Raw genomic sequence first — 26537 nt, 5'->3', positions numbered from 1 at the left:
GCATTAAAAGTAATTATTTTTACCCATCTAATCTTGGGGTTGGTGATAGGAAGGTGAGCTACACCCTAGGCAGGTCCATGAACGCCCAACCACACTTGAATAGCTGAAATACACAAATACTTGTGACGCCATAAAGAAAATGCCTATTTTAATAGTTCAATCATCATATAATATAGATTAATACACACAGTGGAAACTGTCTTGGCACTACAGAAGAAGCTAACTACCATGGTTTTCTTTAGGGCTGCTTTTTGGGGGACAGCCAGGTCCCGGTCAGAAACAATCGGAGCCAGAAGGAAGGTTTTAGTGCTGTCAACCACTCTCATGTACGCGCTGATCAATGTGCTAATGGTGGAGCAACAACTTACAGTTACACTGGAACTGTTTATCTGCTGTCATCGGTGGCCATGCTAACTAGCCTGCACATTCACGGCAGGCAAGTATGTTTGGGTCTACTTTCTTTGCCCACATGCAGAACACCACAGGAGAACAGGAAATCAGTTAAAGACTGTTTATTGAAATGTAAAGATAAATCAGAATGAGTGTGTGTGTGTGGTCCCGCGGGTGGATTCTTGAAGATGTCGGCACACTATGGGGCAGCAAGGAGAGACGGTGAGTTTTAAATATTTGGAAATGGGAGTTGTGAGGATGAACTAGAGCGATCTTACTTGTGGAGACGATGATTTCGATCCGGGGGGGTTTCGACTGTGGGTTCAGGGCAGCGACCCTATAGAAAATCCTAGAGTGGTCCAGGTTCCAGAGGGTGGCTCAGCTGAGCGGAGTCCGGTGGGAGATGGGCTGGCTGCGGTGGAGGGCGGACAGGTAAGTTCCTGGCGAGAGAGGAGTCAGAGGAGCGGTGCGACTGCCAGCCGGAGAATACAGGAGACTCTGATGATCAACAGGAGAGGAGGATGGTGGAACTCGGGTAACCAGTGGGTAAGATCCACGGCGTCACGAAGGAAGCGAAATCCAAAGTCAGGACTAGATCATCACGAGGAGGATCCACAGCTTCATAGGGAAAAACACCTGGAGAAGGAGGACAACGAGGAATTACTCAAAATGTTTCTCAAGGAAGAAATCTCAGCGAGCTAACTCTGGAGGGCTCAGAGTACCGTAGGAGGCTAACACTCAGGCCTCGAAGTGCTGGCAGTCAGCTTCTCTGATGCTCCTGGAGATAATGAGATGATTGAAGACAGGTGTGTGGAATCGTTGGAACACCTCTCCAGGTAGGCAGTCTCTGGCACCATCTGGTGGAGAAGCAGTGGCGCAACAAAAGAACCCAAACAAAAAATAAAACCCACAAAGAAAAGCAAAAAACCCTGGAACCCGACAGCAAGATTGCAGGTAACTAACTATAGCAGAGCAGAGAGCTGTGAACAGCACATACACCAGAGTGATTGACCACGCTAGGACCCTCCTACCAGCTCTGATTGGTTGTTTCTGATTGAGCAATGTATTTCTGCAGATGGCTCTAGGACCACAGTGAGAAGGCAGAGGAGCTTGATCTTTTCACAGATTATTTTGTATTCTATTATACTGCAGGACATTGTGACCCCTTTAACAAATATTAAAAAAACATATATATGTTTTTAAATAAAGGTTACTTAACACAATTTTAAGCTAGCAAAAGTTAAAGCTGGAATATCTGGAGAGAACTGTTGCTATGGGGGAACATTAAGCATTGCATAATGTTGCATGTCTATGTTACGTTTATGACCAGTTTGCTTTGCCAAATTATGAAGTCTGAACATGGCAAATTTCAGTTTAAGCTAATTGCTAAATGGGTAAAAGCCTATTGTTATTATATCATTGACATTATGATCAGTTCTTTGGTCAAAGTGTGACTGTAATGCTGGCTTGCACTAATTAGCAGGTAAAACACTAATGCACTCATTCTCTATTGTCAACTAAAATCATTGACACAATCAACTGATGTTAACATAATTCAACTAATTATTGTAATTAGCATGACCATAACACATGCTTTTACCATATTGTCATTTTCTTTGGTCATCACTCCACCAAACCTCTGCAACGTTCAATTCAACTGCTTTAAAAAAATAAAACATTTTTTACTCTTAAAGAAAGCTTAAAATAGGTTCTAACTTGTATATTAAGAGTTACAACATTTAATTTTGCCTTGGGATTAAAAAAAATATTTTTTCAGCTGGATTGATTTGGTTGTTGCAGAGGTTTGTTGACGTCCAATCAGGTTCCATAGTTCAAAGGGGAATGGAAAACAATGATTCTCCAACTTTCCTTTCTATTAGAACAAACTGGGTCAAAATGTTTTCATCCACTGCTTTGCTAAAACTACTCCAGTCCTGTCCAAAAAGCAGAAACCCGGCATTTGGGTTAAGTAAATCACTCCGCAGCTGTTAAAGAGTTGTATCTTTGCAACCCTTTCCGATCTGTCTGCATCCCTCATTTCACTGGCAGCCAGTCCTTTCATGTCAGCCAAGGACCGTTTCAGTAAACATGTGTTTCTCTCTTTTTCTGTTGTTTTTCCACACGACTTTCCTCTCACTTCATTTCCCCGGGACCCCCCCTGATCCCAGTGCATTCCTCTGTTCATTTTTGAAATTCAAACTGGCTGAATGGTTCTGCTTTGGTCATGGTCCATAAACCAGTCATGGGGTGTAAACTTTGATTTTTAGGTAGCTGTGAACACACAGCGCCTCGCCTCCTTCACACCCATTGAGGTTTTCAAATTTTTCTCAAATTGCAGCAAAATGAAGATAATTTTACCGACATTTTATGTGACGGACACAAAGTGGTGCATTAGTTTGAAGCAGAAAGAAAACGACTTATGGTTTTCACTTGTGGTCTTCTATGCATTTGCATTCAACCCCTAAGAGTCAAAATGTCATGCTCAGCCAGATTTGATGGAAACAGCAGTTTCAAAATCTTCTGGACTTTACCTAGGCCATTCTAACACATCTGCATGCTTGGAGCTACTTCTAAAGGGTTTCCTTCCATGATTGCCCTGTATGTTTAGCTTTATCCAACTTCCCATTAATCCTGACTGTCGTCTCTGTCCTTGCTAACCCCCCCCATCCTCTCCACAGAGTGATGCATGTCTCATTGGAGTATATCTACAGAGTAATGTGAAGTGTTGGTTCACCCCAAACATGGTATTTTATGTTTAACCAAAACGGCTTTAACTTCTTTGCCTTTATCTGACTTGAGCACCAAAACATTTTGTGTGCCTGCTGTGGCTTTGTTTGTGCCAAACTGCAAGCAAAACGTATTTCTTTCAGTAATGGCATTCTTCTTGTCGCTAAGAAGGCAACTACCTGTTGATCTGTGGATTCCTGCAGCTCCTTCACAGATTTGTTTAGGTTTTTTTTCTCTGTATTTTTAATGCGATTGAGATGGTCTTTACCAGCTGCTTCTCTAAAAAAAAAAAAAAAAAACCCGATATAACTGTAGTTTATTTTGGGGTATCAGTGTAAAACATGCGCGTCTTTTATTTCTGGGAAGAAGAAGAAAAAAAAAACCGGGAGAAATGTAACGCATCTTTGTCTTTTCAGTTTCCCATTACACGCTCAACTTTGGTGTTGATTCGCTTGCACAAAATCTCCCGAAGGAAAACACGTTGGACTTTGTGCTTCTAACGTGTCAGAAATGGGAAGAAAAGAGCAAGCGGTGGGGAAGCCTCAAATATCTGATTCTGAAAAAAACAAAAAACAAAATCACAGGCGCACACCCGTGATGCAGAAACAGATGCGTTTTGCTGGTGGGGATGGTTCAAGCGGATCGATTAGGTAACCTCTGGGACGCTCCTATTTCCCGCAGCACTAAATGAAACGGGCTTTCCCTGCGTGGAGCAGTGAACGGGACCAATCTGGGAGCTCCAGACCGACGAGACTCGCATTGGGGAAATGACTCAACCGGGAGTGATAGGAAAAGGCACACAAACACGCACTCGCGCACAGATTAAAAGCTTATTTTAATTTTAAAAGACATTTTTTTATGCCGACGCCACAGTTGGGTTTCTCTCCTTCTTTCTCTCTCTTTCTTGGGAGCGCCGGTTTAAATTCCCCGCATAAACCGAAGAAGATCCGGAAAGAGACAGACGGCGTAAAGTGGGTCACCGCTGCGCATTGGTGTCGTTTTTGTTGCATTTTTCAAACAAAAAGAAAAACGAAAAAAAAGAAAGAGCATACAAAACAAGCGGATGTGGCACCAAATGTTTTTCTTATTTTCTGGTAGGGAATTCACATTTGGGAAGCAGATGAAATGCAATAATTGCCACTACTCTGGTGAGCTGTCCACCCACCCCACCATCCCTCCCCTCCCCTCCTTCCTTTTCGTTTTTGTGCGCTGTATCACCCACTTCTCTCTCTCTCTCTCTCTCTCCACGCCCGTCCTGAGCTGTTGCTTATTGACATCCAAGTCTCTGTCAGCCCCGTCGAGCGTGTGAGGAATCGGCTTATCGGTTTCCCGCCGCGGCGTTTGCGCCTGATGAGGGCAGAAGATATGCTGCGCGCAGACCGGAGGATGAAGATGAACGAGGTTTAAGGGGCGGCTGGGGGCGGGAGGGGGGTCGTCTGGAAGAAAAAGGGGGGGGCCAAGAAAAGTGACACTCTGTCCTCATGGCGCGCTTCTTTTGAAACGCCTCATCATCATGGAGGCATTGGCATGTTGGCATTTTATCGCTGCCACAAATAGGGAATAAATATCAGAAGAAGAAGAAAAAAAAAAACATGCCCAAAGCGCACGGAGGGACAACTCCAGATCTAAATGGCGGAGCTTGAAGTTTGCAGAAATCTGAGTTTGGAGAGGGGTAAGTGAGCCTTCTGGCTCATCCTTCTGTCTCCACATTCTTTTGGTAGAGGCTTGTAGTGCCCACATTTTTTTTGGTAGAGGCTTGTAGTGCCCAGTTTACCCCCTATTGTGCTGGCGATTGTGCAGAATTTCATCACCAGCGCAGAAACAAACAGTGAAGAAAGGAGCGTTAATTGGATGACTGAGTATTTGCATCGGGGAGTCATCAAGCAAAACCGATGCATGGGAAATTTTGGGATGCAGGCGACGATTTTTGATGGAATTTCATTTGCTAATTTAAGAGATTTAAGCCCGTCATATGAGAAATGCAAATGGTGGGAGTGGGAAACTGTCCCTGGTGCTGAAATTATGACCCCCCTCCCTCACTTGCACCTGGCACTAGGGGGAAGAAAAGCATCGTAATATCACTTCAGTTTGCCAGATTATTCACACTCCTTGTTGAAATCTGTCCATTCCTGATTTATATGTCTGGTCATCACACTGCCTTGGCGTGAAGCTCGCCGAGAAACCGATGAGGCCCATATCTCTGTCACATGAAACGGCAAACAGAGAAAAAGATTATTTTAGACATCAGCAAACCCCTCTGAGGAGGTGCAGGGGCAGTTTGAGCTCCACATTTCATTGCACATTAGAAGTCCCAAAAGGTTTCATAGTGACCACTTTGCAATGTGTCAAAAAATATACGACGGGGCCCTCTCACCTGAAGAAACAGGGATGTGTCAAACAGTCAGCATTTTACCCAGAGCTTCTTTCTGTTGGGAACCACTGAGGTCTGACGCCTGCCTCTCCTAGTCACTCGTTTCCTCAGTTCTGGCAACGCTCTAACTTGATGAGCTGGATGCAAGAGCAAAAGGAGGGAGAAAATAGGAAAAATTGGGAAGGGGGAAACAAAATAAAGGTTGGAGCATCATCAGTGGCAGCTAATCTCCTCCACATGGAGGGAATGGCTTTTCCATGTAAAATCTGCCCGCCCCCCTTATGTGTTTCTATTGTGCTGCAAATGATGATGAATCTCAGCACGTTCACTCGGATTTGTCTCCATTCTGTTGTCTGTGCCAGATCCTCGAGTAGCTGTAGGGCACACACTGCAAGCAATCACCAGGAAGGGAACACACTGTCATCTGTTCAAACCTTACTTCTGCTTTTTACAGTTTTCCTTTCCTTTCCTTTTCTTACATTTCCTTTCCTTTATTTTGCTTTCCTTTCCTTTCCTTTTGCTTTCCTTTCTTTTCCCACTCGCTCCCCTGGGACCATCATGCGCACACGAGATTTTTCACACACTCTGACTTACTCGATCTGTTTCTTCCGTCTTCACCGCAGGAGCGTCACACTTTTTCACACTTCAAACATTTCCTGGCACGCATTCTCCAACTGTGCGACAATAAAAAAAACAAAAAAAAAAAACAAATTCAGATTTTAGGGTTCGGTGGCTTCTGCTACTCTTGGCAGAGAAACACCTGTATCTACACGGGAAATGGAAAGAAAGTTATCCACGAGAATTGGAATTATCATTTCATTTTCTCGAAATGTAATCAGTCTTAAGCGTGTCTGACCTTTTTTAAGCCTCTGTTGGGTTAGAAGCATCTTGTATGCAAAGCAAAAAGTTCAGCTTTGCTCTCATTGCAGGATTCATGCTGTATTCCCTTATTATAGCTTTCCTTACTTCCTGCTGCTCTTAATAAAATGTCCAGTTTGGGTAATCTCTCTTTGCCCTTCACCCTTTCCCGGGGTTTGGGCCACCAAAGGTAGAATCCCAGAGATTTCTGTCCTATGGCCATTCATTCTTGTCTGCATATTTTTGACGTCTACCTCTAGATCTCGTCGCCAGGTGTTTTCTTGGACGACCTCTCTTTCGGTTGCCTTGGCGCTTCCACCTCGGATCCTGTTTGGTGATGTTGGTTGGCAGTTTGGGTAGATCATGTCCTGCCCAGCGAAATCTTTTCTTCCTGATTTCTGCCTATGGTGAGAGTTGGCAGGTCCTTTTAGCTTGATGTTGCTAGCTGTGTTTCCATTAGAAATGTGCACAGACTTTTGTCGATACTCTGCTAACGTCGATTAAACACAATTTCACGATTGTGGTGCTTCCAGTAAATATGAAATGCAGTTGAAATCACACTTGAATAAGCTTGTTGAAGTGATAGGTCATTAGAAATCATGGTGGCAACGGATGTAAATACATGAGCTGCATTTGTACTTCAGCCGTCGGTGTCTTGTTCAGGCGTTGGAACAACAAGCCCCTGATACTTGGGACAAATGCAGCGTTTTGGGTAAACTGTAGTTTCAGATTTTGCAGAAGAGCTAGACTTTTAAATGACAAATTCAACTTTTGATTAACTGTGCAATGCTGCTCATTCTCCAAGGAGTTCAGTGAGTAAAAATAAGCGAGTTGCTGCTGTATACAAGCTAGTTTGATGCAAGATAAGTGTTTCCATCGCAGTTTTGCAAAGTGTTCACATTTCGATAGAACTGAAAAACCACCTCACATCGGTGCAAGAACTTTATATCAAAAAACATGATTTTTTTTATTATTGTGCTTCCATTAAGCAAATTTGTTTTCGTAATTTCAATTTGCGCAATCGTATGGTCAACGGAAACGCAGTTACAGATAGTGTCTGGCCGGAAAATGTGGAGAATTCTTCTGAGGCAACTGTTCAGGAATGTGTTGGAGGCTTTGCATGGCCTGCAGGTTTCAGCGGCACTGACGTCATACTGGGATTGAACAGTTGGACCCGGTTGACCCAGGTACTCTTGAGCTGAACGACGGCGACTCTTGCTTTGCCTGTCCTTGCCTTGTCATCTCCATCTGTCAGAGGACTTCCATTAAGGGTTTGATTGGCTTTGATTGGAGTTGACTTTAAGGATTTCTCTTTGTCGAATGCACATCAAATAGTTGCCCCGTCGACAGAGTCTTCCCACTCGAGCCGTAGATCTCTGCAGCTCCTCCAGAGTTGACACGGACCTCTTGACCTGCTACACTGACCAATGCTGCCCATCCTGTTGTGTCATTAAAGCACCACAGAGGCAGCCGTGGCACATGTTTTCCGTGACATCAGACAGTTTGCGTGACAGTCTGTCTCTGCCGCCAGAGATACTGTATCTCATTTGGCGCAGCAACAGGGAGAGAAGAGAAGAAGCTTTAACCTGGCAGGAACCGTCAGCATCAGTCGCGATCATAATGTGCACATGAAACAGGCGCATGTCGTCCACAGCGCACACAGACTTCACTTTGCTCCTTTGATGTCTGTGCTGCGCTGCGGCAGTCAGGGGGACACCTCCTCCCTCCGTCCCCCCTCCGGTAACATCTCCTGTGAATGCATTATCGTTCGGCGCTGTCGTGTTTATTTTCATTCTGGCGCCTCTCCTCACTCTGCACCCCCGGAGGCGCCGAGGAAACCATTTGTAGCTTTGGTGACTCTAGTGCTGCCTTAAGCGGGATTAATTAGGCAAAGCGAGTAGCCGTGAGATAAGAGCTCTCTTTTTGCTCCATCATTTCTGAACCTTTTATGTTTCTAATAGGTGAGTGGTGTGTATTTTAAAAAAAATATTTTCCCCTCACTCTGTTTAAGCATCATTAGTGTGCTATAAACCGGTCTATATTTTAATAAACCCCTTTACGTGTGAAAGGTAAAATGCAGGTTTTTATTATTATTGCATTAGAATGAAAGTGCACAGAACTGCACTGATGAGTTGTCAGTTCAGCTGGGATGCAAACCTCCTCATTGAGGATTTGGTTCACACATGTAGTGCGTCTATTGACAGCCCTGGTGTGAAAACAGCTTTGAAACAAGTTTATTATATTGCAGTACTAGTTCTTAATGAAAAACAACAACAACAACAAATAATAATTAAGTTACTTTAAATAATAATAATACAAACTACTTTACTTAAATGTTACCTTGGAAAGATTCTGTTAGGAAATAACTGTTTTTCACAAACTACTAAGCAGATTAATCATGATGAATCAATTATTGAAATAATCGTCAACTAATTCACTAAACGATTAATCGTTGTCCAATGATTTTTGGATTATACAGACTCCAAAAAAGCAATTTTCTGACAGAACAACAGACTCAGAGCAGTAAGGAAGCCAAAACTTATAAAAAAATATATATACATTTGCATTTAAGAGAAAAAAAGCAACTTTTTCTATAAGTTTCTTTTACTCAAAGCTCCTCTGTAGCTTTGATTTAGCTTCAAATTCTGTAACAAAAAAATCATCTATTAAACAACTCTATCCAGTCATTAACTGGTTAATCACCAGATTAAGTTGAGCAGAAACGGCTGAACTTTTTACATGTTGATGATAAAAGCATTTCTTTTTTAGCTGAAGATGCATCCTTTGCTACAATTGATTACACTTACAGTAAAGGAATATTTTATAGCATCTTAGGCAATCTAGTTTTTATTTTCTTATTCAAAAACTGAATTAAACCTGTTGTCTATTTGCATATTTTAATGTATTCCTGGTATATTGTATGAAGAGGATGATGAAAGAAGATTGTTTTTGTCTCTGGTGAGCCTTCCTGTACTGATTTGACCATATGATTCTGATTTTTAAAAACTCAATGATGACCCATTTCCTGTCTTCTGGCAACAGGTGAAACGGGCTTTTCTACAAACTAATTTGATGTTTTATACCAAACTCATCTGAAGTTATGAGATCAATCTTAGGCTCCTCTGAACAAAGCACATTGTAATTTTTATTTTTAGATATTTTTTTAAAAGCAAATTCTACTAATTTATACAAGTTTACACACTTTAAAGACAGAAGCAACTTTTCCCTGGCATCCTTCTTGAATAACCAGTTGGCAAGCAGATGGTGGTTATTGATCATAATTAGGAAACTTAGTGGCCCAAGGATTGCAATCTTTTCCAGAGTGCCTGGTCATAAGATAAATAAGGGTCCTTATTTAGAGAGCAGAATTAGGTGGTTAAATGAAATAGTCTTCCGGACCACACCGACTGACAACAGATTGAGTCATGTGGTCTACTGATTATTTTCTGCATGCTGGGAAACCTTTCATCTCAAATGTAGAAAATAAAGAGGGCAAGCTGAACTTAAAATAATGACACTTTATTATCCTGTTTTATGACATGATGATAAAATATGACCAGCCTTCAGTCACTATGTGCTCGCTCCTGCTGGTTGAGCGAGTGACACAATTCCACTTTTGTCAAGGGGTTGGCTAAGTACTGTCACAAATCTGCAGCAGAGTTCCTCCCACCATGGAAAGGCCTGATTTCTCCCACGCATTTATCCAGAAGTCATCATCTGTCACAGCGCTGTGCGCCCGGCTAATTTAATTTTATAAGCTGCCTAGTGTCCTTAGAGGAACAGTTGAACAGGAAGAGGACTGGATGTCGTAATCTCAAATTCAGGCCAATATTTCCAATAAATTCATTATGGGATTACATGAGGTAAAATTTGGAGTTTCTCATCTATTACCTTGGCGTAGTGATATAATCCATGGTGTTACCTGGATAACAAAGATAAATAAATAACATTTTCCCTTTAGAAAAATAGCCCATTAAAGGAAATATCTCCTTTGCAGCGTAAGGCGAATTATATTGAAACATGGGATTATCACACCTGCAGAGATGAAAAACCCCAAGGTGACAGTTCTCCTTATGTTTGTAGTTTTGAACTGTTATCATAAACTTTTATCCATCTGACACAATTTGTGTGCCTCATGTTCTAATGTATGAATTTGATTCTCTTCAAAGCACAATCCTCCAAAGAACCGCTTTCATTTAAGTTAAATTATGCATCTTAGGTTTTAGTTCAACTATATGACACTTCTGTGTAGAACAAAACTAAACAGTAAATTTGAAACAATCTACTTTCATCTTTCTCCATTCCATCCATTATCTAAAATCGCTTTTCCTTCCTGGTGTCTACCTCCAGTCGTCAGGTCGGAGAGAGGTGGGATACGCTCTAGACAGGTCACTTTTTTAAAAACTAAACTTGAACAATATATTGAATCACAATCTCAATATCTCAATATCTTTGCAAAGGAGGGTTTGGATACAATAATTAGTCAACTATAACTCTTCAAACGATATGCGTTAACGCTTCTTGCACGTAATTTGGCATAAGCTTCCAAAATTCAATTTAGTGTAGTTTTAATATTAATATTATAATACTAACTTTAGTTTATTTTATCTTATTTTATTTCTGAAGCCTGTCCTAAAGAGGATACTGTATTTGAGTCTGCTTTTTTTAAAAACTGTTTATATGGCTTTTAATATTTAAAAGTATTGAACTCCGGGGCTATTTTGAATCATGTTATATTTAGATTTATTGTTGTGACGATGTAAAGTTTTCTGTCTGGCAACAAAGCTGACTCACCTCACTTTAACCAAATCTACCTATTGGTACAAATAAAGCTGATTGATTGATTGATTGATTGATTGATTGATTGATTGATTGATTAATTGATGCAGGTCAGTGGGCTCTGAGGAGACGGGTGGGAGACGTCTGATGTAGATCAATATGATCACATTTTTAAACACCTATATTTCAATTATTTTCCTGATGCTGTGTTGCCCAATTATGACTTAGGGTGAAAAACATGAAAGTGAGCACATCTTTGTATAATTTGTAATTGACAATCAGTGGGAAAATTTAAGCCAAAAACAGAATGAGGTGACAACCTGGGGTTAGGTCTAACTACCTGGTACAGTTTTGCAATGTATGAGATTGTGGAGCTACAGGTGAGATTCCTGATGGCGCACGTTCACAGAGGCGTGCAGGTTGTTCAATCTGCTCTTCACCAAAAGAGTCCATTAGTCATTTGATGTCTGACATTATTGCCTCCCGCTGTTCCATTTATCTGTGAAGTTGGCATTTGTGATGCCACACTGAGTTTTACTTCATTCTGGCTGCATGGTGGGGAAACCGCTTGGATTTATTAACAATCAGTGACTAGGCGTACCGGTAACGCAACATGATATTGGTGTACTTCCTTAAAGCTGTTTATGATTCCAGAAATAGCTGTGTCTTCTGCCCTAAAAAAGGTTGCGTGGTAATAGATACGCAACAGATTTAATGTGATACAATGAAATGAAAAGGTTTTTGTGTGAAAGTTCAGATGCCATGTTTGTTGTATCTAAATAAGACTGGACTTTCAATCGTCTGCCTATACCCTGACTATGGGAGCTCCCAAGTGGTAAAAAGTCTGAATTAATCGGAAGAGATCTATGAAGTCCTCTGCTGTGTCAGCCATTTTAAGCTCTAGATGTGTTGAGTTAAGAAAATCTTCACTAGCGCAGACTAAGCATGTGCATAGCATAGCATGAGATTAAGCAACAACTTAAGGTCATTGCTGTGACTTTTGCTTTTGTTTCTTGAGCAGTGGTGTATTTGAGATAAACAAAAAATAAGATTAACAAAAAAATATTAGTGTCAGTTGGAGATCAAATCACATATTCTTCAGCACCAGATAATACTGCTGTTTATGCAACAGTGTAAGAGAGGCACATTAAACCTCCAACTTCCTAAATTGGAATCCCAGTTTTTGCAGACATTTCTGTTTTTAATAAGCTTTAAAAACGTCAGGTTTACATTTCTTAATGAATTCAATGTACTTTTACAATGCTCACCAGTTTTCCCTGTTCAGGTGTGGGTTTTATGTTTTGAAGTGTGGCAGCAAATAACTTATGTGTCCTTAATACAAGTCGGCCATGTTATTTGCAGGGAACTACATAGTGTAAAATACAAAGCATTTATAATATCGTTATAGTACCTCTTCTTTTCAAACAGATTTTGCCGTAAAAAACTCCTCAGATGAAAAACAAAACCATTAGACACAAATCATGTAGATGTAGGACATTTCCTCATGAATGTGCAACATCTATGGTGTTTTAGACTGGTGTTAGATTTTTGGAGATTGTCTAAATTATAATTTTCCCTGTTCAAATTCAAAGTCCAGTGTCCATATGTAAACAGAACATGTAGAGGGTGAAACGGGTGTAAATAAAGACAAGTAACAATAAGAACCGGACCCCTTCCTACTAGAAGACACTCTGACAAAGAGTGTTTCGTAATGACCTAACTTGTGTTTGGAATTGGGCTGAAACTAAAGGTTAGTCTGACGATTAATCAATCGTCAGAATTAATAAATTTTTCATTATCAGGAAAAAATGGACAGATTTAGCAAATTTTTCATTTGATCTTCTGAGCTTTTTTTTTTTTTAAAAAAAATAAAAAAATATTAGAAATACATTGAGAGATGCAAATAAACAAATAGATCAGATCCATTTTTTAAGAAGAAAATAAACATACTTTTGTCTAAAATGCAACAAAATAGCATCCCATTAGTGAATCTGAACCTGTTGACAAAGGCAAATAAAATAAAAAAATATACTAACTGCAAAATGTATATAGTATACCTTGAAGAGTTTTGGCTGAATTACTCTGAATATGCAATTTTTTTCTCCCAGCAAATAGTTTTTTTTTGAGTCTCTATATTCCTGTTAATGATTAATTGATTAACCAGTAATCAGTCAATTAACTGATTATTGATTGATCATGATGAATCAATTATTGAAGCTAAATCAATTAAAATCACGATTAATCTGATTAATCACGATTAATCTGATTAACCACGATTAATCTGATTAACCACGATTGATCTGATTAACCACGATTGATCACTCCAGTACTGGTTGGAAATTAAAGTAGCCGCACCAACAGAAACGCTCTGTAAAAAACAACTTAACTTAGGTTTTCAATTAGCTTGCAGTCACACTGTGAACAGACAAACTGTAATGGACCAAAAAAAAAAGCCTCTGAATCAGGGGAGCGTTGCACGAAAGACAGCCAGATGTGCGTTGATTGACTCGTCTGCTATCACACAAGCAGACACACATCATCCCACATGTCCAGCCATTAAATCTTACTTCTGGTAGTGCATTATTATTATTATGAATGTTATGTCATCGTTCTTATCCCCGTAAACCACTGGGTGACCTGAATGACCCCACCCGGTAAGCTGTCCCATTCTCTTCCCATAATCACGCAATAAACAACAATAACAGAGCTGCTAAATCGCGCTTTCTAAATCTGCGCTGCGGCAGCGGCCGCAGCTGCACATGTTCTGAGAGAGCTGCGAACATCAGAGAGAAGTGGATGGCAAAACAGGAGGTGGGAGTGGAGAACAGATGACCAGAAAGGTAGACGTGTGTGCGTGTGTGTGTGTTTCCAAACAGACGAAGGCGCCGCTGCAGATCAGATCACCAGGGAAGAGGAAGATGAACAGCAGGAGTTTTGATGTATTTTCTCCACATTTGAAGTCTGAAATCAGTCAAGTCTGAAGTCAGAGGAAAAGCTGATGTTTTCAACTTCATCCGCAGCTGCTCGTGCCGCGTTCTGGGACTGACCCGAACTCTGGCTTGTTCTCCGCGCGTCCTGACCAAGAAATGGGTGAAATCTGTTCTTCGCTTTTCAGTCGCGCGGTTTTGTCGAAGAGAAAAGTGCGATCGACCTTTTTCTACGGCTCCGTCGAAAAATCCTCCGGGGCGTCCCTCCTGGCGTGTAACATTTTCCACATCGGAGGCACCGTGGCCGTGCCACACAAATGCCGACTCTCCCAAACTGGTAAGGTGGAACAAAAATTTGGTGTGAAATGGTCATTTTTGTGACATTTAAGAAAACTAAATGCAAAAAAATAAAGCATCTTTCCTCTACCTTATCCAACTTTTCCTACTTTAATCGGCAGGTTTTCCTTTTTCTGTCACAGCGCAGGCCATTTTCCAACGCATGCATTGCTGGCAATCAGGTTGCATGGCGATCATTTTTCGTGCTCGTTCTATTTATAACATCACACGAAGCGGATACTCATGTTTATGCATCAAATGTATTTCCAGGATGAGCAAAAAACCGTATCTTTGAACCTTCAGAAATCTTGTTTATTAGAGGCACTGTGGGTAATTCACCGCCGGTCGTTTTCACTAATCATGTGTTTATGCGATTCAGAGCCAGCCAGCCAACCAAAGCTGAAGCACATCATGATTAAACCTCTGCACACAATCACCCTTCAGGTCGCAAGAGGCGACCGGCGGTGCCAGCCCTCCATTCAGACCCCTTGTGTTGTTGTCTGATTGCCGCGCTCCTTGTGTTGCATCACAGCTGAATTGGCTGCCACGTTCTTTTTGGCACGGGCGCCTTCCGACACATGAATAGTGCATGAAGAACCGGGCAGATGCCAGTGAATATAAATGTATGTAGATATGAATAAATCATGCAGAAACTGTTGTCCGTTCAACTTTCCTCCAGTACTGTTAAAAATAGAGAGATATTTTTACAGAAGCGTAAAAGAATCAAAATTTTACTCCTATCTGTTTTTTTTTTTGTGTGGCTTTTTTTTTTTTTTGATTGAGGATGGCAACTGAATAAAAACCAGTGTCACTGATAATGTCACACCAGGTGCTCTGTGTTTTAGTCTTATTAAATGGATCTAAGTGAGGAAGGGCTTTCTTCATCACCTACCCTATTAAAATGTGTTTGAATTGGCTTCGGTCTCTTTGCCAAGACAAAGCTTTGATCTCCTCTATGCTCTGCACCTACAGTGATGATGAGTTGTTGTTGTTTTTTTACACACATGGATGCAGTGGATCAGCCACAAACACTGAAGACACAAGGAAATAAAACACACTTGTAAAAAGAGAATCCAACTTTTAAAAAAATGTGTTTATCAGTGACAAGTAATTGAGTAAAGCTGGTCAGACTTACTTTGTTTACCTTTACAACTTAGTAAACTTTATAAATGAACTTGGATCAACTTAATTTGATTACTTGTGATGAATTAGCACAATATTTCTAAGTTGGACCGCCTGTTCTTGTTTTTCAGTGTGCAAGTTCTTGCGTTACCAATAGTCATATTTGAAACCACTAAGTGTATTTTGTTGTGTTCTACAGTATTAACATTTTCTACATATCTGTGAAATGAAAGGAAAAAAATCTATCAAAATTTTTAATTTTTGGCCAAATTACATCAAGGTGAAAAGATGTTTAATGTTATTTCTTTTCAAGAGGAACTCATCCAATGCAGAGACTGCATTCTGGATCTTGAGGTGGCCTGAAATGAAAATGATTTCGACTCCCATGTTTTAGACGAAGGTATTTTTATGCCATAGAATGGTCCAACCAGAGTCCAGGCCTAAACTTGAAATCTTTAGCAAGACTCTAAAAACTGCTGTTCATAGATGCTCCACATCCAATTTAATTGAGTTTTAGTTATTACGATAAAAAAAAAATGAACAGAAATTATTTCCAAACCATTTATTATTGTTTCTTCCACTTTAGTTTGTTGCACTGCTTTGTATGAGATTGTCACATTCAAAGCAATGATAATAAAATGTATTGAATGTTTGCTTGTAACACAAAATGAATTATAGTGTATGAACACATAATCAAAGTATCATTATGAGGGTGAGACTGTCTTGTATTGTCGTTTTTTAACATCCTCTGTAGGATCACACAGCGAGTACTGACCAAACCCAGACATTGTAAAAACTGCAAAGCATGACACAGGGCCGTACAGGATCACATAAATTTGACAGCTGGGGGGTTAAAGAGACACCGAGTCCTACTTTCTGTCTCTGCGGCCGGATAGATAATAATAGATATTGTCTGACTTATATGGTCTGAGGATTATTGCTTAAATGGACATGGAAGAAGACATTAATGTAAAAATGTTTCGGCCACAGAGCAATTAATTAATTAAATGTAATTAATAAAAAGAAATCTACTGGGCATTAATTCTCATCTAGGATCATCATCTGACTTCCTGTTCCGAGAGAGATAATACGTCACCCACGGGTTTTCTGTCTGCTTTTTCAGTTTTCATGCCTAGTTGTGTATATATATATATATATATACATAGTACTGTATATATATATATACTGTATATATATATATACTGTATATATATATATATACTGTATATACTGTGTATATATATACTGTGTGTATATATATATATATATATATATATATATATATATATATATACACAGTATATACTGTGTATACATATATACACAGTATATACTTTATATAGGTGGAAATTGGTGGGAGTGTAATGGCTGTACACTACATCTTTTATGAAGTTATCACTTTGAAATGTTAGTCCTGCATCTCCAAATGCTCTTTTGTTTTGGCCAAAGACTGACAAGATTTCTTTTTAAGGAAAAATTACACATTTATCTTAAAGGAAGTGATTTACGAGCAATCTCAATCATTTTAGGAATTATGAAAAGTGTTCATTTTGATTTATTCTGCCTATGTTGTTGTCACAAGATTGTTTTGTTTGTCTCTGAAATAAAATAAAAAAAAATAAAGTAGAAAGTATATCTTCTCATCAAAACTTCTGGATTCGATCAGTACTTGAAGCCACTGTGCGACTCTGAATTCAATTGTTAACGATGCCGTCGATTTCAAAAGTGGCCCAACAAGATGAATGATTCATTGTGACCTATTTTTTTTGTTTTGTTTTGGAGTAATACATTTTTCTGACTAAGTTCTCTAGTCAGTGTCTCATTGCTTTTCTTTAACTTATTGTTAAAGTTCTCTCAACAAATATTTGCTCATAAATAATTATTTGAGTAGCTTTGAGGTTTGTTTAATCCCTATGGAAAGATATTGACTTATGATGGAAGAGTTAATGGTTGAGACAAGAGAAAATGGTTGAGACATTTTCTAATAACAATATTAGAAAATGATGCAACTACAAATTTATGGATAAATATAGCGGGGCTGCGTGGTGGTACAGCTGGTGGCACAGTTGCTTTCCAGCAATGCGGTCCTGGGTTTGAATCTCGGCTTGGCTTTCTGCTTGTGTTCACAATTTCTCTGTGTATTCATGGGTTTTCTCTGGAAACTCCGACTTCCTCTCAGAGGTCAAAAAACACGATTGTTCGGTAACCTGTGGCCCCATGTAGAACTGTTGTGTATGCACAAAAAGATTTGTGAAGCAATAGTTTATGCTCAACTTTCATGCATGTTTGAGGAATACTTGAATCTCCTATGGCAGCCATTCAGGGGTGCATAACAGCTAGCTCATACAAAGCTCCGCCTATTTTCTCAAAGCTCCTACTTGCAGTCCTCAGGCAAGATTTAAAAAAATCTTTTAGCCTCTGGTTTTTCTTTCCGTCACTATGCTGGTCGACAACGACAAAGTAAACAGTCTGCTAGTTAACCAGACTACAACGAGTCAATTCTTTGTTTCAGATCGCTGAAGATGAAGTCATTTTACTTTAATGTGTTGTTACTTTAGATTCTATACATAACAGCATCCAGTAAAAGTGCATATAAAAAAAGAGGCAAAAAAAAAGTTGACCCTGACCTCGCTTCTCAAATAGGACAGACTTTGAGCCCCTAAAAATCAATAAGTTTCAACATATAAAACGTTTAATGAGAGTTTGGGGGAAAAGGCAATATTTAAACTCTTCCTCCCACTCGACAGTCAGAGAGACGTCATGTGATGTCTCTGAATTTTAGTTGCCTTGGCTTGTTATTTAACCAATTGTAATCTCGGATTTTCACAACAGTAATCCCTTGTATTTTATGTAACGTCATGCTCAGATGCTAGAAAGCTTGACCCTAGCAACCCATTAGGTTTTCTCTAAATCCATCGTGCCACATCCCTTGTCAGAGATCTCTTCCTCCTTTCAGTGACAAGCTGAAATTGAATACAATTAGCAATGAGCTAAACTCCAGTTGCATTTGTAAAACGGACTCCCTGAAACTCCACAATTACTGTACGTGGCAGCTTGTGATCTCCTTGATGGATCTATGACTGTTAGGTGATTTAAATTTCCAGGATTCATGTGTTGTTTTGTGTGTGTTTTATAATCCCTGGAGTAAGCATCTGCGACCAAGAAAACTTGTCAAATATCCAAAGAAAATTCATACCAAAGCCTGTCCTCGGGATAGAGCGGCTGTTGACAAGCACTCTGCTGAGTGTGTGCACTGTCAAGCATGCTTAAACATGTGTTTTAGCGCCATGAGTGGTTTGACTTTAGCTGTCTTTGAAGATAATCATCCGTGTCATCAGAAGAGGCATTTTGGTGTTTTTGTGAGCATCTTCTGAATGTGTGCTTTTTGCAACACCATCAAAATCCTACTACTTTAGAAATGCTTTTTATATTTTACCCTTACATTTTTGTAAAGTTTTTCTTCTGTCAACCGTTGTCACAGCTGGATACCAAGAACAACAATGTTCATCAATCTCTTACTTTAAGATGTGAATATTCAAAAAATGTTCAGGTTTGAAAACTGCTGCACGTTTTGGTCTTGACTAATTTGCTTATTTGATCCCATTTCTGTATTCCAAATAACTTACCCCAAAACTCTGTTATTGATCTTGCTCATATTAAATACCTTTCAATCTTCACCTTTCTATCTATATAATTTTGTCATATATGTAATTTGACCTTTAAGCTGCCGTTGTCTATTTCTAGATAAGTAAAACAAAGTTATGTGGGATTGGTGGGGATGGACAATAATTTGATTAATCAATTTTTTTGGTTTTTGAAGATTTAATTTTTTGAAAATTTTTTGGAACATCCGAATAATTGAAACTCATTGGTTCTTCCATAGTTAACAGTGATGTCAGCTCGCCCAAGCCCACCATCTTGTTTGACAAGCTTTCTACAAGCTTCTATTTATTTGGGCTTCAGGCCGACTCTATGACAGAATATTAGGTCCAGGCTATAATTTTTTTTAAAATTACGAGAACAAAGTCATAATATTACAAGAATAAAGTTATATGACAATCGAGTCAAAATGGCAAATGCATGAAATGCTACATGTAGGCAACCAGCTGCTCTGTATGGTATGCCTAAAATGCAAAGTCAAGACATGTAACAAAATAATAGATGCTATTTATTTATTTATGCTTGTTCACTGATACTACTTCTAATGAATTTACACAACTCCTACTTAAATATTGCAGCAATAACCCAAAATAATATTTCTTAATCTCATAATATGCTATGTGGGCTATTTGTCTATACTGATGAGATTCACTCACATCAGGATGCAGAATGCTCGAAGTGGCTCTAACAGTGGGGCTGTCTCTCTCATATTCTGGCTAGCTATTGGTAAGCGTCCATAAACACCTGGAGAAATTGCTAAGGGAGAAAACATGGCAGTGACATCATGATTACGTTGTCCTAACACAGTGGCAGTCATTTTAGTAGTATATTGAATTTCTTACACCTTTCACCCAACACATACTATACAGCAGGGATCTTCAGCTCCAGTGTCCTGCAACCTTTTGATGTATCCCTGGTCCAACACACCTGAATCAAATGGCTGGATTACTTCCTCAAAATGCAGTCAAATTCTCCAGCATCTACAGCTCTGCAGCCTAACATATGGCGTAGTAGTGAGTAAACAACGTAATGAAAACCCAAGAACATACTGGATGTTTTGGGGACAAAGTTGTCGAGACAATTGAAAGAAACTTAGATTAAATCAGAGCATTAATCTGAGGTAGCCGAGGGAGAGATTCATAAATCTGGTTAAGAGGTTTTATTTAACGTTTTCCATGAGCCAAGCAGGAGAGAGAAAGAAAATGTGTCCAGGGTCAAATGAGACCAAAATTTAATTTTCTATATGGTGGGAAACCAGCACTGTCTGTACTGTGAGACACGTAATCAATAAATACTTAATTCCTACTTAAGTATTTATTGATCCTGTATATTGATGGTCATACATTCAAGTTTTCTCCCCGTCAGACGCTGATCTTTAACTAAACTAGACATCAAAGATTGAAAATATGAAAAGAGCAGATGCTTCGCCTTTCAATATGCGATGTGAGTTTTAGTTCATATCTGTGCTGAAGCATGCTTTGTGTCCTACATCTGCAGCACAATGAATGCGCTCGTACATAAATAACAAGCTCCACTAATGAGGAGGGAAATTTCACTCTTTGGTGACATTGCTGTCTGCGTCTCTTGAAAACGCTGTCACAAAAAGCAAAAAGTCTGAAGTTTTACCCTTTTTATGCTTGTTGTAAAGCTGGGCAGTACGTGGCAGTCAGGCAATCAGACAGACTACCTTAATACTCCCGTCTCCACCTCTCTTTTCTCCTCCACTTTTCTCGTTTCTGCTCATTTAAAGATCGTTGACTTAAAGCTTTGCTTTAGGCGACTGCCAGAACGTCGCAGACTTGTTGTAGCACAACAGTGCATTGGTGAGCCACCGTCTGCCCACCAGTGCTTTGTCGGAAAATAGTTTGCACATCAGCTCGCGGGCGAGTCGTGTTGAAGCTGATGGGTGGTGACATTTAAAAATGCCACACTGTTTAGGACATAATACAGCATTATTCAAAAGTGACGCCATAATGAATTCATCTGAATTCTTTTTCCTCATCAAAATGGAACAAAACAGCAGCAAACACCAAAGAGCAGCCGGTTACCATCAACACCTGGGCTGTATTCACTCTGAGATCTGAGGATGCTGAAGTAGATTTGACTTTTTTCAATTACATTTTTAAAATACGTTAACAGATTTTTTGAGTTATTTTTAAAATTTACACTATGTTGTAATGCTATTCCTTCATCAACAACATACCTGGATGGTTGCTTTGACTCTTTTATTCATATTTGAGAAATCCTTTAATCTCCCATGGCAACCATTCAGCTGTGCAAAACTCTTGGTGGGACCGAGCGCCTCTTTTGAAGATGAAGCTGCTCCTCAGAGCTGCAGTGTCCAAGCTTATAAACTTCCTTCTCACAGAGCAGTCATCCCGCAAAAACCTCGCCACTCAGCTCCTTCAGACTAGCCAGCAGCAGGTGGAACTGTGCATCTGCTGAGCTCATTATACAAACTGCTTGTTGGTAAAAGGCTGGTAAAAACGTTGTTAAAGGATTGATAGAAGAGCGCTGTTGTGATGACTTCCTCAAGGCAGAGTGTTGGAAAGAGCAAGGCTTTCTTAAAGACACAGAGGCCCAATTTCAAGGACTTAAATTGCAAAGTCAAAGTCATATGTGAGCATAGTTACTTGATTGTGCTATGAAATGATTCAATGCGCCTGTAAAATACATAAAATCGCCCCTTTAAAGCAGTGATTTGGCCATTTACTACTTTAGCACTTGGTGGAAATATCAGAAACAGACACTTTAAAAAAACCCTGAAAATAAAAAAACATATTCCACCTGCCTCAGCATGATGCAAAGTATTTTTTTTCTTTTCTTGAACAGCCCTCAGGCTCTCAGCGAAACGATGAACAGAGAAAGATACAGATGAGATGAGTGTCCCTCTTTGGGCCGTTTCTATTTTTCCCTCTGCCGAGTTTCTCCCGGCAGCAGGTCAGTGGGTAACAGAGAAGCAGCCTTGTGCCTTCACACAGTGGCGTCTCTGTTGCACCTTGGACGCTGAGTCACATCAGCTGCTGTCTGCTAATGACTGTGCGACTCTGTGACACGTCACCTTACTTCCTTCTGAGAAAATATAAATAAAGCCACACACACCTGCTCCCTTTGTGTTTTAAATGAGTTTTCTCAGCGCGGTTGTTGTGTGTCGTTGCCCGCAGTGGAGCGATGCATGAGTGTGATGCAGTCCGGGACGCAGATGGTGAAGCTGAAGGCGGGATCCAAAGGACTGGTACGACTCTTCTACCTGGACGAGCATCGCTCGTGCATCCGCTGGAGGCCTTCACGCAAGAGCGAGAAAGCAAAGAGTGAGTAGAAGGACTTTGATGGACACATCTGCTTTCGCAATAACATATTAGCCAATGTGCATTCTGTGTTTTTTAAAAATTTATTTTAAGACTGTTTTGCTTTCTTTTGGCATCCAGGTTAGAATAATCTCTGTCAGAATCACAGGGAATAATAATAATTATAGTTATGACATTACAATTTTTTTTATTTTCTTGCCATTCAAAGGTTTACAGAATAAACTGATGGGGTTTGTAATGAAGACTATACTGTGGGTACGGAAAGTGTTCAGACCCCTTTAAATTTTTCACTCTTTGTTTTGTTGCAGCCATTTGCTAAAATCAAGAGTTCATATTGTGTTTTTTATGAATGTACACTCACCTCGACAGAAAAAAACATAAATGTAGATATTTTTGCAAATTTATTAAAAAAAGACTACATGATATTTCAGTTTTTCAATTTTTACAAAATTTGCAAAAAATTCTACATTTCTGTCAAGATGGGATTCTGAGTGTAGATTTGTGAGAAATAATATGAACCTTTTTGATTTTAGCAAATGGCTGCAATGTCAGAAAGAGTGAGAAATTTAAAGGGGTCTAAATATTTTCCATACCTACTGTATTTATTTACACCATTCACACCATTTGATTTTACCTTCCAGTGAATTTGACAAACACTCCCTTTCTAATGGACATTTAGCAGAAAACAAGAAAACAAAAACAATAGCTTGTCCTGCTCAAAAAAGGAGATCATTCTGAGTTCCAGTTGAATCAGTTTTTTAGTCTTTAATAGTCTTGGGCAATTTCTAGAAGGAATTTGTGTCGTGGTGATGTTGAAAGACGTGATGAAAACCTGATGTTAATGTTAAGAATGACAAAAATGTCAGAAAACAAAAGGCAAAAATGGCAACAATCTGTGCAGAGGATGTCAAATTTTAGAAAGAATAAAGAGAAGTCAGTGCAAACTTCACACTGTAGACAGGAGTCCCTCCAGAAAGTTTTCAAGGTAGTGATCAGGGAGTGGTTATCTATGATCTAAAGACAGCAAAAAACACTAATATCCATAAAATTATTTAGGCTGGGTGCCTAAAATTGTATGATATACCTAGATTCCAATGAACAATAAACCTGTGGTTTATAAGAAAATAAGTTAAGGTAGGAACAAACTGATGCATCGTCTTTCGCAAGGCGGGAGCAAACTCATCGTTGGTCTGCAGAAAATGTCGGCAACAAACTAAGTGGGAAGGAACTGATGCTTAGCTGCATATGGGAACATATTAATTGCTTCTCAGAGCAACACATTCCCAAGGTGGGAACAAACTGGTGCTTGAAATGTATACTTGGCCAGCATGAAACCCTGTCCCCAGAAAGAACCAAACTCTTAAAATACAAAATGCTAAGGGACAGGGTGCTGAGTGGCGCAACTGGCAGAACTTCAGCCCTCGATGTGGTTGTCCTGAGTTTAAATCCTGGACTCGAGCCATTTGCTGCATGTTCCCCTCTATCTCCACCATGTTTCCAGTCTATCTACTGTTCAGTAAAAGCCACTACTGCCAAAACAAAAATGTAACACAACAAACTAACCAGCAGACATTCATGAAGAGAAGATGCAAGCCACATGCAGAAAGTCCCTGAATGGTTCTTTGAACCCAGGACCGTCTCTGCAAGGCAGCAGTGCTGACAGCTATACAACCCCACCTGAAGAACAGAGCTGGAAATCGTTAAAGAAAAGTCTGATTATTGTTTTTGAGTGGGGTTGTCTGTAGATCGTATTTGAAAGAAGTGTTTAAACCGACCAAGTACAACATCTAACAAGTGTGTAAAATGACATAAAACGGTACGTTTTAATCTTTGACTGATGTTTCAGGTGTTGTTGAAGCCAATGAAAAGCAGCCCTGACTGTGTGAATCTGAGTTAAAGAGGTTAAAAAAACACACAAACATTTCCAAATAATCAGAATAGTGCATTGTAAGTTGTGATAACTGTTTCACTGCTTCCCTTTCTGATAAATCTCCTGTTTTTCCCAGAGTGTCTGTTGAAGTTTTTTTTTTTTTTTTTTTTAATCCGAGTCTGCCACACTGCTGCGGCTCTGAAGGGATTAACATTAAACATCTCACTGCCCTGTCAAAGCATCATTGTCGCTTCTTTATCATGCAGGCTTCACACATCCTACCAGCTGAAACACACATCTGTCCCCCTGTTTGTGTGTAAATGACAATACATGTACGTGCATGCAGGGGTGTGTGTGTGTGTTGGGGTGTGTTGGGGTGTGCTGGTGAAATGTCAAGATTAGATAAGCTGCTGAGATCATCTCTGTTGACATAACGAGAAAAAAGACAACAACGTCCTGGTTATTTAATTTAATGCGCCTGTGTGTGTGTGCAGAAGGTCGAAACAAGGCTGCCACATTCAGTCACAGCAGTATTAAAGAGCCGAGATTATGTAACAGAAAAACTGAAATTTAATGTGTCGGGAAAGCAGTCGTGCATGATTTCCAAGGAGGTTATCGCAAAATGCAACATCTGACTGGGGATACTTTAAAAAATAACAACAAAAGTTTTATTGTTTCAATGAGATAAGTCATTCAAATTGGTGAGGTTCTTGAAGCGATCAAAACAAATTTCCACAGTGGTGGACGCAGGCTGAGGAGAAAACGCATGAGGAGCGTCTGTGTAAAATTCAGAGCAGGACACAATTTACTGCAGGCTGTTCTTAACACAGACACGGGATCTCAGATAGCCGAGTTTATACACCAATCTCATTAGAGCGTGAAACTCTCTGACGCCTGCAGCAGTTGCTTACTCTCTATTGTTACAGATCATAGACGGAAGAGGAGAAAGTGGAGGAACATCATTTTGTTCACGGTTTGTCTTAAAGAGTTTGGCTTTTATTTGTTTTGAATTTTACTATCAACTCTTTGTCATGACGCTCCAAATGATTAGAGTTTGAAAGGGTAAGCCGGTTGCTATCAGTTTTGTGCAAGGGCTCACACTTCAGTATGCAGGTCAGCTAACTTCAAGTTTTCTTTGCAAAGGATGGGATTTTTTTTTTCTTTCACTTTTTTGCTTCTGTATTTTTATCTCTTAATGTAAGCTTTTATCCCGGACTCTCATGTTGCATTATAAGGTGACTACTGGCACAATGAGTTAAATCAGGACAGATAGTTACAAATTTATATAAACTCCACATTAACTTTTATAATGGCTTTTATTTAAAGCATTTTATTTTGGATACATTGCTATACTCCCTTATATTTTAATCTCTTCTGTTTTAATCTAAAAGTTTTGGAGTTGAAATGGTTTTGATTCAACTACAAAGGCAATTGAGTTCATTTGATTTAAGCAGTGACTGCAGGGACACCACTGTAGGAGTTGTCATTATGGGTTGCCATGCTTTAAAAGTGAAATTTGGCTTTCAGCACTTTAATCTCAGAATTCTGTCAAAAAGTAAGCATTCTGAGAAAAAGTCATTTTTTTTTCTTTACTGGTGGCTTATGTTTTTTTTATGTTTTATGTTTGGGCATTTAATCATTTTCAACTCTTGTTTTTTATGCAAACGATTAACAATTTGGAAATCTAAAGCGTTACCAACCTTATTAAAATACCAATAAAATATTGCACATGTCATAGATGACAGTAGCAGATCGAATTTTGACGCCAGTCATATTGTGTTAGTTTCAGAAGCTGTGAAATCCTTGGAGACTCACAGATGGCATTGCTTTTTTTTAAAGCTGACTCTGCAGAGACATCCAGTGTGCTAAAACCAATACCAAGGGATTTATGCTGAACACTGTGGTCACTTGGGAGCTAACAGCCTGACCATGAAAACATTTTTAGCTGTAGATTAGGGACACTTTGGCTGCTTTGTGTTTGGAATGGGACTGCTGATGCAGAAAACGATATGCTGTATAATACCCGTGTTTGTTATTAGCATGAGAAACATGAACAAAAGCATCTAATGGATGAAGCTTAAAAGGCACTTTTTAAAAACAAATTATTTTACATTTCCTTTACGTTGCATTTTCAACCTTCAGCTCATTATAGTTCAAATAATTTCCAGGACCGAAACATGTAAGCAGTT

At 39.5% G+C, this 26537-nt stretch overlaps 1 protein-coding gene and 1 long non-coding RNA gene across 8 annotated transcripts in view; one reads left to right on the top strand and one right to left on the bottom strand.

Moving 5' to 3' along the window:
- LOC102224567 (1-phosphatidylinositol 4,5-bisphosphate phosphodiesterase eta-1-like) overlaps positions 1-26537 on the top strand; it is an 81207-nt gene that overhangs the window by 15712 nt on the left and 38958 nt on the right. For 5 of the 7 annotated variants that reach the window (XM_023351081.1, XM_023351079.1, XM_023351086.1 and 2 more), the window contains exon 5: positions 22335-22481. In XM_023351081.1, the coding sequence (XP_023206849.1) occupies positions 22335-22481 (147 nt within the window). Of the gene's footprint in view, positions 1-4559; positions 4790-13934; positions 14390-22334; positions 22482-26537 lie in introns of those variants that run through there. The other 2 variants (XM_023351083.1, XM_023351082.1) reach the window with 2 other exon arrangements.
- On the bottom strand, positions 433-1467 carry LOC111611957. The gene is made up of 3 exons (XR_002754318.1): positions 1113-1467; positions 669-1026; positions 433-589 (listed from the first exon to the last, which is right to left on the bottom strand). It is a non-coding gene; the product is annotated as an uncharacterized LOC111611957 (long non-coding RNA).

This window comes from Xiphophorus maculatus, chromosome 18 (genome assembly GCF_002775205.1).
Source record: "Xiphophorus maculatus strain JP 163 A chromosome 18, X_maculatus-5.0-male, whole genome shotgun sequence".
Lineage (NCBI taxonomy): Eukaryota > Metazoa > Chordata > Actinopteri > Cyprinodontiformes > Poeciliidae > Xiphophorus > Xiphophorus maculatus.
The sequence above is the reverse complement of the archived record's forward strand: the minus strand, read 5'-3'. Positions and strand labels throughout refer to the sequence as shown.